This window comes from Clarias gariepinus, chromosome 2 (assembly GCF_024256425.1).
Source record: "Clarias gariepinus isolate MV-2021 ecotype Netherlands chromosome 2, CGAR_prim_01v2, whole genome shotgun sequence".
NCBI lineage: Eukaryota > Metazoa > Chordata > Actinopteri > Siluriformes > Clariidae > Clarias > Clarias gariepinus.
Genome location: NC_071101.1, coordinates 44,321,607 through 44,336,520, shown reverse-complemented (window position 1 = coordinate 44,336,520; position 14,914 = coordinate 44,321,607). Strand labels below are relative to the sequence as shown.

At 43.3% G+C, this 14,914-nt stretch overlaps 1 protein-coding gene across 1 annotated transcript in view; it reads right to left on the bottom strand.

Annotated features, from left to right (window-relative positions):
• Window positions 1-4,700: 4,700 nt before the first annotated feature.
• The window catches only part of LOC128508594 (uncharacterized), a 31,997-nt gene continuing 21,783 nt past the window's right edge, over window positions 4,701-14,914 (bottom strand). Inside the window, exons 3-6 of the mRNA XM_053479987.1 lie at window positions 12,483-12,785; window positions 6,209-6,289; window positions 5,361-5,450; window positions 4,701-4,908 (exon numbers count right to left, since the gene is read on the bottom strand). Of these exons, the coding sequence (XP_053335962.1) occupies window positions 4,805-4,908; window positions 5,361-5,450; window positions 6,209-6,289; window positions 12,483-12,785 (578 nt within the window). The 3' untranslated portion in view covers window positions 4,701-4,804. The remainder of the gene's footprint in view (window positions 4,909-5,360; window positions 5,451-6,208; window positions 6,290-12,482; window positions 12,786-14,914) is intronic.

Here is a 14,914-nt window from a genome sequence, read left to right as displayed (position 1 = left end):
AGCAATAAACGTAGGCGTATTTTGAGTCATGTCCCGCCCTCACTCGCGCGTTTATTTAAATGCACCAATAATAAAGTGGTTATTAGAATATCTCCACTTCCATCTGCTAATCAGCAAATCAGGAACAAGATTAGAATGTTCCCGCCTCCAGCTTCTGATTGGAGTTTTCGCTAATGTTTTGGTATAAAAATAACACCATAGTTCCCCTCATACAAGCAAAATATCAAAATGTAACTTAAAGCACTGCTTTAAAACAGCTACACAGCAAATACATTATTCTTGTGTCAGAATATTCAGGCCTGCATTAAAAAAGCTGATGGCTAGATTGCAATGGTGATATTTCAAAATGAATGTCATCAAAAAAAAAAGTATATGCATATTTTTGCCATTTACAATGTTTGCATTGGTGCTGCACTGAGTATCAGTCTACAACATTCTCTTGACATTCTTTTAAGGCATGAAGCAGATTCTATAGCCTACATGTAAGTGTGGGGCTTCTGCTGCCTTACCTGTTACACTTCCTGTGGATAATCTTTTAAAAAGTCATGAAATAAATGCTAAACTTGCATCTAGGACTTGAATGTCAAAGTATTATAAAACTAATATGATTAATAATAAAATTACATTACAAATTACAAAAAAAAGGATAATAAAATTACAAAGAAAAACAATTAATTTTTAATATGCACATGAACCTTTATCTACTGAGTTTCATATTTAATTACAATTTATTATTGTAATTTTACATAAAGTTGTACATAATTTACAAAAACAGAAAAAAACACAGTTAAACTCATAGTTAGAGGTAAAAATTACTTTCTATATTTAAAGCACATGTGGAGCTCACTACAATATGTAGGAAAGTAAATAGACATGGAAAACTACTGTCATAAAATTATGTATATATTTATACCACATGGTTAACAAAATGTGTATTATAAAAAAAATAAATGTAAGAATCTAAGTTTGTGTTCTGACCCGATTTTACTTCTCATCATGATTCCTGGATTGCCTTTAATAAAGGACAAACTGAGTTTATTTGCACTTTATTGCACATCACATTCTTTATTTATAACTAATTTCACCTTTCTCTCCTTGCAGACGCACCAACAAGACCTTCAACATTTATTCCAGTAATTATAATAACTTCACCTAATTCTAAAACGGGTACTTCACACTTTCTTTTACTTCCTGTAGGTGTCACAACACAAACCCCAATGATCAACGACAAAACAACTGCACACACTGAAACATATTCTGGAAAAGGTAATGATCAGTACAGCACATTAACTTCTGTTCATTTCTTAATTTTTTTTTTGTTCCTTTGATATTTACTGAAGCAGAATAGTCTCCTAAAATTATTTCCATAAACAGAGACCTCTTTGTATAATCCAGAACAATAATCCAGATGGTTAGTCAGTAAAACAGTAAGGCTTAAAGTTAGTCTTATACTGAATGGATCATCTACCAGACTCCTCCCTGTGAATTTTAGAAACTGTTTCTATAGAAACAATAACCTGTGATGTGCAGCTGCACTACTGTCAGTAATGATTAAGCACTGATAATTAATCTAACCAATCAGAATGGAGAATTCAATCCCTATGTGTCCCTTTTACTTTTCTCTTCTGTTCCACACAGAGACTCCCACAAACCCGAATCCTCACTACACCACCATCATCATCATCTGTACTGCTGCTGGGATTCTGCTGATACTCGGAGGAGTCATGTGCTGGAAACACAGAGGTACACACACACACACACACACACACACACACACACAGATATCTGCAATCTCACCCGTCTGCTTTCATTCTGTAGGACAGAGACGAGGACAGCCTGAGACTGATGATGGACTAACAGGAGAGAAGACACAGTGGGAGGCCCAGGTAAATAGACATGTGGTGTGTGTTTGTGCGTGTGTGTCCATGTGTGTGTAATAACATGTTGTTTATGTTCTTCACCTGCAGGAGGATTTGATCTACACAACTGTAATTTACACTTTCACTACATAGAGATACTACAGTTTATACCTGCATCAACTCTCTCCGTTTCTCTCTCTCTCTCTCTCTCTCTCTCTCTCTCTCTCACACACACACACACACACGCACACACACACACACACACACACCCACACACACACACACAGCAGCAGCAGTTTAATTCACATCTCCAGCTAAAAGCGCTCTGCTGAAACTGTGTGTGTATCATATAACTCTTATAGGTCTATAAACATCTGTAAAAAAAATATATAAAAGTTTATGGCTTTGGCAAGAGTACACTGCATTGTTATTAGTAGCTGTAAGTTTTTGTGATTTTTTTTTTTATTTCATATATAAATAATAAAATCTGAAATGCTCATTATGTTTTGTCGTCTTATTCTACATTTTAATACAGAACACAGAGTCCTACAGAAACACATGATCACTGTTAGTGAGATTTACACTAGCTGAATCAGAGTCTGTGAAATCTGCAGTAAAATATTTATTATTGTGAAATATTCTTTAACACTGATGATAACTTTTCCTCTTTACATTATTGAATCTTTCATTATTAAGATTTGGACTAAACCCATTTCATTCACATGATGAGTTAAAGCAGGAGATTCCTGCACTGTATCTCTCTCCACACTGATGTACACTGTACAGTCCGCCTCTAAATATGAAAAAATGAAGTAATACGCTCTGGTCCCATCCCAATGAGAAGTGGCGACATAGCTTAGAGCAGGTTATGGTAGCTGAACTGCTGGATGTTCAGGTGGTGCTCCGAAAACAACGTGGGCTTCATTGATAATTGGAAACCCTTTGTGGGCAAAACTGGACTGTTAGGGCGGGACGGTGTCCATCCCACTCGGGAAGGTGCTGCTCTCATTTCTTGCTGTATAGCTCATAGTCTCAGAAAAGGCCTAGTTAATCGGTGACAATCCAGAGCCCAGGCCAGGGAGCAGACAGACAGGCTAAACCAACCGTCTGCTAGCTGCATAGAGTCGTCACTCAGGGTTTACTATTTCGAGACTGTTTTTGTTTCCCGAGCTAAACATGAATTTAGAAAGACTCAGAAAGTCTGTTTTAATAATTTAATTAACATAAAGACCACAAACTTAGATCACACTGAATGCACAGCCGGCACCTCTGATCTGAAGCTAGAACTGTTAAATATTAGATCTCTCGCATCTAAAGCAGTTATTGTTAATAAAATAATCACAGATCAGGAGTTTGATATACTCTGTTTAACTGAAACCTGGATTAAACAGGACGAGTATGTAGCTTTAAATAAAGCTAGTCCTCCCGGATACAGGTACATACACCAGCCTCGGCTAACTGGTAGAGGAGGAGGCGTCGCAGTTATTTACAATGATAATTTGACTATTATACAAAAACACAAACACAAATTTAATTCATTTGAAGTTCTCTATAGTAAATTAGGAAGTGTACTGTACCTCAGATGTGTGAGAGACTTTAGACTGGACTCCAAGGTGCTTAGGAACTTTAAATCCTGCACCATAGAGAGCATAAAGAAGGTAGACATCACAACCTTGTTTGGGAACAGCATCATGTAGGTCGGACGAGCTCTGCAGAGGGTGGTGTGATAAGCTGAGCGTATCATCAGCACCAAGCTTCCTTATCCGCACTTAATCTATAGCAAGCGGTGCTGGAACAAGGCCAGCAAGATAGTGAAGGACGTCAGCCATCCAACAATGGACTGTTTTCTCTGTTACAGTCAGGAAAGTGCTTCTGCTCCCTGAAGGCCAATATTACAATCTGAAAGACGACTGAGGAGAAGCTTCTTCCCAAAGGCTATACGAGCTCTCAACCAGAACATCTCACAGAACTAAATGATCTAATCTGTTTTCTTCATTAGTCTCAATAAAAAACCCTCACCCAACATTTACACACATTTGCACATGGCTTACATGTTGCATAAATATTATTTTTTATAAAATCAAAATGTATTTGTTTTGACCCCTACATTGCATATTTTATAGGCTGCAAATTAATAATTCATGAGATTAGTTGCAGGTGCACTACATTAAATCCATGTAGTGATGATTAAGGACATTTGTCCTCCATGCCAGCAGAGGTCACACTGATCTAGTGTAGAGTGTAACCTCTGCTCATTACTACACTTGCAATAAGAACTTTATTCTGGTCAGGGTTGTGATGGATACATAGTCCATAGTAAAAAGAGAGGGAATAAGGCAGGAATACGGCCTGACTGGGAGGCCAGACAATAACAAGGCACCATGCTCACACACTCATTCACACCTAAAGATGATTTAGAGCCACCAGTCCATCCACCTGCATGTTTTTGACTGTAAGAAGAACCTGAAGAACCCAGACGAAGCCCACACAGAGATGGGAGATCAGGGGAAACTTTACACAGGCAGTAACATGAGCTCAGCGTCAAACAAGTGAGCCTGAAATTGTTAGGACTGGGGTACTGAGCTTCAATATATTAAAGCGGAAATGTTTAAACTGGGAATGCAGGAGGAATATATGCTAAGGAAAAAGAGCTTTATACTGTAGAAAGAGAGCAAATCAGAAATAATGAACTAAACATCCAGCTCTATCAGGTGACATAAGGACAGGATTGCGGCCGAGGGAGGTGGAGGAAGGTTTTGGGAGATGGACTGGACATCTGGCTTTGGAAGAGGAAGAGGGACTCAACAGATGAAGATAATTAATGATTGGAATATTGTTTTATTGCCTTAGTTTAAAGCCACAGGTGGATGATGTAATACACTCATGTGATATAAACTCATGGAACTATCTGATCTGTTAATCAGGTGTGTTGAGGGTCGCTGCTGTTAAACATGTGTCTCTTCTGCTGATGATGTTCTCTTCTGCAGATTCACTTTTCCATCTCCATCAGCTCTGCTGTAATGAACTCTATCAGGACTATATGGAGAGTCTATATGGAGAGTAAAATAGACAAGAAACATTCAGTCAGTTCAGCAGATAAACTGGAGTCGTGGATGTTGAATTTCTATGAAATAGTAAAGCAAGTGCTTGAGATGCTCCTGAGATCCAGACGGGTCACTGGGTTTTGTTATTAACTATGCAGTCCTGTCCTAGTCATATAAACATCCTCAATATATGAACTTGAACAATATATGAGGCCAGGGGTAGCTCAGTGGTTAAGGCATTGGACTACGGTTCGGAAGATCCCAGGTTCAAACCCCACAACCACCAAGTTGCCACTGTTGGGCCCTTGAGCGCGGCCCTTAACCCTCAACTGCTCAGATGTATAATGAGATAAAAATGTAAGTCGCTCTGGATAAGAGCGTCTGCCAAATGCCTAAATGTAAATGTAAACTTAATAACTAAAATAAATTTATACAACAATTTAAACGAAATGTGTACCTTTCTTTATGGTGCTGCAATAGACCACAGCTACGATGATGTGCAGAAAGATCACAGTCACCACAGCGAAGGGGACGAAGGGGAGAGACTCTGGAGAGATGTTTTTAATAATATCAACATTAGACATGAACATTTTTATAGATGCTATAAGAGAATATTACATATGCACTGACGTATGAGCATTTTCAGGTAAACCACAGACGTGTTTATGTAGAATGAATTAACACTATATTTGAAATAAATGTAATTAAATATTTCACGCTGAATGCACTTTTATACATAAGGTTTTTAATACAAAACATCTGGATCTGTTGTGGTTTGAATACATAAATTAAATGTAGATTTTTTTTCTTTCTAGAAAAGGTTCATTAATTCATTCTCTAAACTGCTTATCCTTGTGTGGTTTGAGTCTGGAGCCTAGAGCGCGTACACACACACACTAATTGAAACGTCAATAAGCCTACTCTGCATGAGGGAGAAAATCGGAGCATAAAAATTTTCTTATTTTAAATTTTTAAAGCATTTCATTAATATTTATTGTCAGTTTTCAGTAACGTGTAGTGAAAACTCACTCACTCACTCACTCACTCATCTTCTATATATTTTCTTCCTTAGTTATTAGTCCTTACTTATTTGAAACAAATTTAATGAAAAATATTTAATAATGCTGTTTATACTTAGTAATTTTATATAGCTGGTTTTACTTTCTTAAAATCTGGATGATTGTAAACAGTTTAAAAAGTGTTGTTTTGTCATTTCTGAATTTCCTTTTTTGCATTGGAAATGTTAACAACAAATATGAATTACTAAAAGTGTTAATGAAGTTAATGCGGTGAATTAATCGTTACCTTTTCCACATGTTTCAGGGTGTGTGTTCATTTTGTTCTTGACCACCAGGGTTGGTTTTGTAGGTGTGACGTCTACAAGAACTAGAAGAAACAGATAAATGTAGTGTGGATCAAAACACACTCAGATAATCAATAATCATGAACACACACATGGAAACATGAAACAGAAGCATTTTTCTCTTTTTTGGGAGTAAAATTAGACAATATATTTAGTGTGATTGTTGCCTCACACATCTGTAAATGTGTGTTCATTTTATTCGGATTACGTAAATATTATTTCTCTTCACGGATAGAAAAAAGGGGCGGGGCCTCAGACGATGATTGACATTAAAATAAAAGCTGTGTATCGCTGACTCAGCAAAAAGAGACTACAGCTCAGGGATTTTACTGCGTCATCCACAGACGTGCTACTGGTTTGTTTCTCCGCCCACTCTGTCTGTACACAGTAAACTACAGAACAACTAAAGAACTTCATCACGTGTCTTAGTTTTTCTTATTATTATTATTATCATCATTCATCAACACATTATTGTTGTCAGAGCGTTTATTATATATCTTAACACACTTCGAGTAATCTCTTCTTTAGCTTTCTCTCAGTTCTCAGAGTCTCTGTGTACCAACTCGAATCAACACGGCAGCTTTAATTATCTAATACTTTAAGTTATAGCACAATTAGAACCGCACGTGTCTGTCTCTGATCAGACAGTAGTGTGTATTTTAGTTTTTGAGACACATTTACCGTACACTGATAAAAATAACAGAGATACATAATCAACTTATACCATGTATAAACGTAACAACTGAAGATAATCTAACACCCCTATCTCACCTATGCGGTTTCGCGCGGTGGCCGTAAATACGATTCATCACAATTCCCCGCATGTTTTGGTGTCGTGATTATGTTTTCAATATTTCAGTGCAAACATTTTAATGTTTCATTTTTTGGCGGTATTTGGGAAAGCACACAGGCAGTCACTCGAGGTGCCTAATGCAGCATCTCACCGCAAGTCACACCTGTATACATTGATCGGACGTAAAGCATTAAAAGGAGTCAATCAGAAACAGGCCGTCAGAATGTAGAAAAAGAAAAAAACAGCTTATGTGTCACGCTCTCAGCGCTCCGTGCTGATCAAAGACCGCGTCATTCATTTGACATTTCCGTTCCCACGCTGTCAGGCTCTCATCACGTGGTCATGCTTTCCCACGCTGTCATCGCTCCTCCCCGACCGCCCCGCCGGCACACCGGTTTCCCATCTGGCGCTGATTTCACCCAGCTTATAAGGAAGCGCAGCGCGCTGCCTCGCCGCTGGATTATTGTGTGTTGTTTCGCCGCAGTTTTCTCGCGTTTTGTTCATGTAGTTTCACGTTGCCAACCTCGCCTGTTTTCTCGATTCCGCCTTTCGTCTCACGATTCTGATTTTGTTACTTCTCTTGGATTTAACAGCTTCGAACTTTCGCTTTTGTTACTCGACTACGGCTTAGTTTCACGTCTCGGCATTGACGCTACGCTGACGGATTTTATGGCTCAGACCCAAGCTCACGCTCTTCCTACTACGGCACACCGCCACGCCTCTGCATTCACTCCGCGCATACGGATTTCACGGCCCCGAGCGCGCGCACCTGCTGACTCAGTCACGCCCCTACAGTGTTCGACCAGAGCTACTTGCGTGCTGCTTCTGCACCTGCTCCTGGATCCATCCACCAAGCCCAAGAGTCTCCGTTTTCGTGACAGAATAATCCAGCCATCATGGATCCAGCAGGACTGAACAGAATGAGACAAGCACTGGAGAGTCAAGGCGCGCTCCTTGGAAAACACCAGGAGGAGCTCGCCACCACCAGGCAGACGCTAGCTGATGTCACAGCCCGCGTGCAGCATCTCCAGACGCCCACAGCTCGGGTCTTAACCTCAGAGCCCCCGCGAGAGCCACGCCTACCAGCCCCTCCCACCTACGGAGGGGAACCGGGAACCTGCAGATCGTTCTTATCTCAATGTTCACTGATCTTTGAACTACAAGCCTCCACCTTCTCTTCAGAAAGGTCCCGGCCTACGTGATCACGCTCCTCACCGGAAGAGCCCGGGAGTGGAGTACGGCCCTCTGGGACGCTCGCGATCCATGCTGTGAGAGCTTTGAGAGTTTTTCGGGAGAGATGAAGAGGGTCTTTGACCGCTCTCACGTCGGCAGGGAGGCCGGGACCAGACTACTGCGCCTTCGCCAAGGGTCACGCTCTGCGTATGACTACGCCATTGAGTTTAGGACACTAGCCGCCTCGAGTGGATGGAACAACAGAGCCCTAGCGGACATTTTCCTGGAAGGGTTGTCAGAGGCACTCAAGGATGAACTAGTCGCCCGTGAACTTCCCTCAGACCTTCACGAACTTATGGATCTTGCGGGGAGGATTGACTCACGTCTTCATTCCAGACGCCCTACCCGGAGGTCTCCCCCTGCTAGGAGATCACCTCCTCCCAGAGCACCTCGCCCATCCTCTCCCCCATCTTAGAGCAACCAGGAGGAGCCCATGCAGCTGGACAGAACCCGCATCTCCGAACAGGAGAGACGCCGCCGCCGCCTGGAAGGAGCCTGTTTTTACTGCGGTAGTTCCGATCACGTTCTCAGAAACTGCCCGGTAAAAGGAAACGCCCTCTAGTCAGACTGGGAGCCCTAGAGGGCGCTCCTTCCGACAGACTCCCAGAACATCGCCCCCTGCTGTCCGTAACGCTAATTGTGAACGGCCAAGCTCACTCTATTCAGGCTCTCGTGAACTCCGGCTCCAACCGGAACCTGATCAGCGCCGCTGCTGTCAAGGCTTTCAGGATTCCCTGCACACCCCTAAGCACTTCTCTGGCAGTCCAGGCCCTAGATGGGAGCTCCCTCCCTTCCATCACGGAGAGAATGCTTCCGCTCACTCTGAGGTCATCCATGGCCCCCAGATAGACTGGACCAGGCTGGTCATTACAGGTTGGAGCCCCTCCTGTGCCACTTCATGCCTTCGTTCCGCGCATCACGCACTCCCCACCCCAGCCAAACCTGAGGAGACTCCGGATATCTCCAAAGTCCCCTCTGATTATCATGATCTCAAGCAGGTCTTCAGCAAGACCCGGGCCATGTCGCTTCCACCACATCGACCGTATGACTGCCCCATCGACCTTTTTCCAGGATCATCACCTCCGAAGGGTCGCTTATACTCCCTAACCCACCAAGAGAGAGGAGTCATGGACACATACATCACTGAAGCCCTCACCGCTGGAATCATCCGCCCGTCCTCCTCTCCAGCAGGGGCAGGATTTTTCTTTGTGAAAAGAAAAGATGGGTCCCTACGCCCCTGTATCGATTATAGGGGTCTCAACGAGATCACCGTTAAGAACCGTTACCCACTTCCTCTCATGACCACCGCCTTTGAACTTCTCCAGGGGGCTGGCATCTTCACCAAGCTTGATCTACGGAACGCTTATCACCTGGTCCGTATCAGGGAGGGGGACGAATGGAAGACACACCCACAGGACATTACGAGTATTTGGTCGTTCCCTTCGGCCTGACCAACGCCCCCGCCGTCTTCCAATCCCTCGTTAACGACGTCCTGCGCGACTTCCTTAATGTCTTCGTGTTTGTCTACTTAGACGACATTTTAATTTTTTTCCCACGACCTGTAGGAACATCGACGTCATGTCCGTCAAGTTCTACAAAGACTCTTGGAGAACCACCTCTACGTCAAAGCAGAGAAGTGCGAGTTCCACACATCCTCCACCACCTTCTTGGGCTTTGTCATTTCTCCTTCCAGGTTCGAGATGGAACCAGCCAAGGTCCAGGCAGTCCTTAATTGGCCCACTCCGACCTCACGACAAGACCTACAACGGTTCCTGGGCTTCGCCAACTTTTACCGCCGCTTCATCCGGGGTTACAGCTCTGTCGTCGCCCCACTCACCTCCCTGACCTCCACGAAGACCCGTTTCGATTGGAACACGAAGGCGGAGAAGGCTTTCGCCGAGCTAAAGAGGAGATTTACCTCTGCTCCCATCCTCATTATCCCTGACCCTTCTCGCCAGTTCGTGGTGGAGGTCGACGCCTCCAACACCGGGGTTGGTGGCATTCTCTCCCAGAGGTCCGCCCAGGATAATAAAATGCACCCTTGCGCATACTACTCCCGTCGCCTATCCTCAGCTGAGAGGAATTACGACGTGGGAGACAGGGAACTCTTGGCCATCAAGCTGGCTCTGGAGGAATGGAGACATTGGCTAGAGGGAACTGAGCTCCCATTTTTGGTATGGACAGACCATAGGAATCTCGAGTACCTTCGTTCCGCCAAGAGACTCAACGCATGTCAAGCTCGATGGTCGTTATTTTTTTCACGTTTTAACTTTGTTCTTTCCTATTGGCCAGGCTCAAAAAACGTTAAGCCAGATGCCCTATCACGCCAGTTTCCCTCTTCTAAGGACCCCATTCCATGTGACACCATTTTACCTCCCTCCTGTCTCATCGCAGCCTTGAGATTTGACATCAAGACCAAGGTCCAGCAGGCCCTGACCCAGGAGCCCGGCCCAAGCAATGTTCCCCCGAATCGCCTCTTCGTCCCCGTCCGTCTACATTCTCAGGTGTTGAAATGGGCCCATGGGTCCCGTCTGTCTTGCCACCCAGGGGCTGCCTGGACCCGTGTCCTTACCCAACAGCGATTCTGGTGGCCCATGCTAGGAAGGGACGTCTCCAGGTTCGTGGCAGCCTGCGACATCTGCGCCCGAGCTAAGGTTCACAACCAACCAACTGCCGGTCTTCTCAGACCCCTACCGATTCCCCGCCGTCCTTGGTCCCACATCTCCGTCGACTTTGTCACTGGCCTGCCTCTGTCGGATGGCAACACCTGCATCATGACCGTAGTCGATCGCTTCTCGAAGTCAGTGCACCTCGTCCCACTCCCTAAGCTGCCCTCCGCCAAGGAGACTGCGGAGCAGTTAGTCCTCCATGTGTTTTGCCTCCATGGTCTGCCAACAGACATCGTCTCGGATCGGGGCCCTCAGTACCACCTGGAGCAGATTCCTCCCTTGGGTTGAGTATGCCCACAACTTTCTGCCCTCCTCGTCGACAGGCTTGTCCCCATTCCAGTGCTGCTTAGGCTACCAACCTCCACTCTTCCCAGCCCAGGAACTAGAGGTGGAGACCCCGTCAGCCCAACACTTCGTCCGCCGCTGCAAGCAAACATGGCTACGCGCTAGACGCACCCTGCTACGAACCCGCTCCTCTTATAAGAAACAGGCAGACCGCCACCGCACCAAGGCCCCCAGATACCGGGTAGGAGACCGAGTCATGCTCGCCACGAAGGACATTCCCTTGAGGACCCTTTCACGCAAGCTCTCCCCCCGTTTCATCGGACCCTTCACCATCACCAGGATAATTAACCCATGTGCAGTTCGACTTCTACTCCCCTCGTCCATGCGACGGATCCACTCCACGTTCCACTTTTCCCAGCTACGACGCGTCATCAATTGTCCACTAAGTCCTCGCATACGGATTTCACGGCCCCGAGCGCGCGCACCTGCTGACTCAGTCACGCCCTTACAGTGTTCGACCAGAGCTACTCGTGTCCATCCACCAAGCCCAAGAGTCTCCGTCTTCGTGACATTATGATTGGATGGAATTCAGTGAACAGAGTGTTGTGATATTAAAAACGCATAGGAAATACAGTTTGAGCACAATGCAAGTTTTAGTTAAATTAAGTAAGTGAGAGTTTAAGCATGAAAATGTTTAAGAATAAAAATGTTTAAGAATAAAAATGTTTCTGGCATGAAAATAACAGATGAGCTCGTTTAGCTCCACCTCCTTGTTACTCGTCATGTAAGTGACAGCAGAACGCCGTAAATCAGAAAGCGAGACGAGAAGTGATTGAGCTGTATACTGTAACTGAATCATTTACTAATCTCTGGCCTGATTGGTAATTAAATAGTGTTTTGTGTGGCGCTGTTTGAGTGAAACCAGTGACCTTTACTGATACAGAAATCCGGGATTGTTGTCAAGTAAATAAGTGAACTCGTGAATGCTGCGTGATCTGAATGCAGGAGAATATACGCAAGTGAATCGCTGTCATTCAGAAATGAGATCGCATTCAGATTAATCATGCAGCTCTACAAGGGGGTGAAATAGAGCAATAAAGTGATAATTAAATGTGTAGGTGACGATCTGGTCGGTTAATCAGGTGTGAGTTGTTATTTGGTCGATCTACAACATCAGATTAATCTGTCATGAGATTATCACTGAAGTAGCATTGTGTATAAAAATGAGTCATTTACCTTTAACAGTGAGTATGACGTCTCTGTTTTCACCACCTCCGACACTACACCTGTAATCTCCTCCATCCTTTACAGTCAGGTGTGATATGAGCAGAGAGAGATTTCCTGAAGAGTGATCATTAACCAGCTGAAATCTGTCTTTGTACTGCTCAGGAGATATATCTACCCAATAATTTATTAGTTTTTTCCAAGTGAATGTCCCAGGTGTGGTGTGGAGGTCAGTGCAGGAGCAGGGCAGCAGTACTGAGTCTCCTGTGTCTGCAGTGATGTATTTTGTCTCTCTGGATCGTTCCAGTGTGCAGCCTGTAGGAACACACACATTAACAGACATCAGCATCTGCAACATCTGTACAGAACTAAACCCAACCTGTACTGTTCAAAACTCACTAACGTTCACAAGGGGAATGGAATTAAAATATGAAAATGTGAAAAGATAACATGCTCTAAATAGATATATTGTAAATACAGTTACAAGTGCAGTGTTTGTTTGTTTGTTTTTTTGTTTGTTTGTTTTTATAAAATTTGCCTTAAAGGTCCACAGATAGTTCACACACATATACTGTAGATGTATCCATTTTAAATGACTGGCCAGGACATGACAGGACCCAAGCCAATTGGTGATGTGTCTCTGCCTGACCCATGCTACCTGTGATGATGCAGTGAATTTAGCCCCGCCCTGTTAACTTCCATATACATTGTGATAAATCATGACTTTGGTCTATGAAAAAATCTGCGCTTGTCTCCTCAGGTATTTTTCCTGTAAATATTCTGGTGAAAGCTTACACAGGATTAATATGAAATGTTGTTCTTGTAAATAATTCTTGTTTATTCTTTTTCAATACTCGATTCGTATTGACCTGAAGCACAGGAAAAGCTACACTGATGGTGTTATAGATGGAAAATTGGTGTTTCCGCAATGAACTCCACAAGTATTACTACAGGAAAATAACACCCAATCCTGCCTGACACAAGCTGAGCTTTCGCAATTCTTTATGATGTCAAATTATTTTACAGCAGGGATTCAGTTCATGTAAACCTAATGCTGATACAGACTTCCTCTCTGGAAAGCCTCCAGCAATTACAGCCTAAGGAACTGTAGACAGACTTTTTTATTATACAGGGCTCATAAACTAAACATGAAAATAAAATGACGCTTTACTTGAGAAATGTAAGCATTATCATGTATTATTATGCAGAAAAAACACAGCTCATGCATTTTCAACAGGGGTAAAATTCTATGGCAAAAAAGTCAAGTGAAGTTCATGATGGAATGGAAAAATAAAAGATTAATAAATCTGAACAGTCAGATAGTATCGACAGGGACAGAGATGTTTTGCTTCTATTCCAGGACTCAACTGTATAATGACATTGTCTCTGGTTTGTCTGCAGACTGTTGGTAGGCTGTGCATTCTGATGCAAAGCACGATGATGCCAAAAACATTTATGATGAATTCTTGTTGCACAACAACTTCTTTTGACACAATAAACACTTTACCTTAATTACATGAATATGCCATATGAATAAACATGTAAATAATGTGAATGCATGTGAATGATCCAGCAGATTTGTGTCTGGGGCTTCAATGGATATTTATCTGTCTTTGGGATGGGGTATGGGGTTGTAGACTGGTCTCTATGGCTGACGTTACAGTGTAGGTGCTGGTGCCAGATGTATCAGTTCTGGTGTTTCCGGAGCTGCAGCCTGATGTGGTCTTCCACTGTTGTGAACCACAACAACACAATCTGACTGTACACACAATTTCCTTTGTCTGTAGGACTTTCTATTCATAAAACACTTTTTAATTCCGTGGTCTTTCCTGACTGTTATTTCTTTCTACATTGTAGAATGTATCTGCTACTTATGCTCTGTAACACCTTCATAATGACTCTTATGTGAGATATTGTAAATTGTTGAGTCTGGTAATTCTAAATGAACTTCTCCTCTTCAGCAGAGGTAAGTTTTGGTCTTGCTTTTCTGGGATGGTCTTTATGAGAGCCAATTTAATCATGGTGCTTGATGGATTTTGCAAATGTGTTTGATAATACTGTAGCGAATAACAGGGCTCCCATAGAGAGAACAGTCAATGGATCACATTCCTGAACACCCTCTTCCAGCATGCATGGCACCATCCTGATAACCTTATCTGGTTTGCTATCTTAAGGGGGACGTCTGTAAAACTAAGAAACTTCACAAGGCCAGATGCTTTGAAGTAGACCCCGAAACTGAGGGTGTAAATCGGCGATCCGGTAAACAAAGAAGACAGTTTTACAGCTCCACCCCAAGCTGGGGAGGAAGAGGCCTCATCACACCTGGACAGTCTCTTGACCTCTGGAAGACATGCCTTTCCATGAACAAAGGCATACGGCATGGACACTATTTTAAACATCTTTAAAGTGTGCCAGTAGGGCAAAACGTATTTACATATATTTAC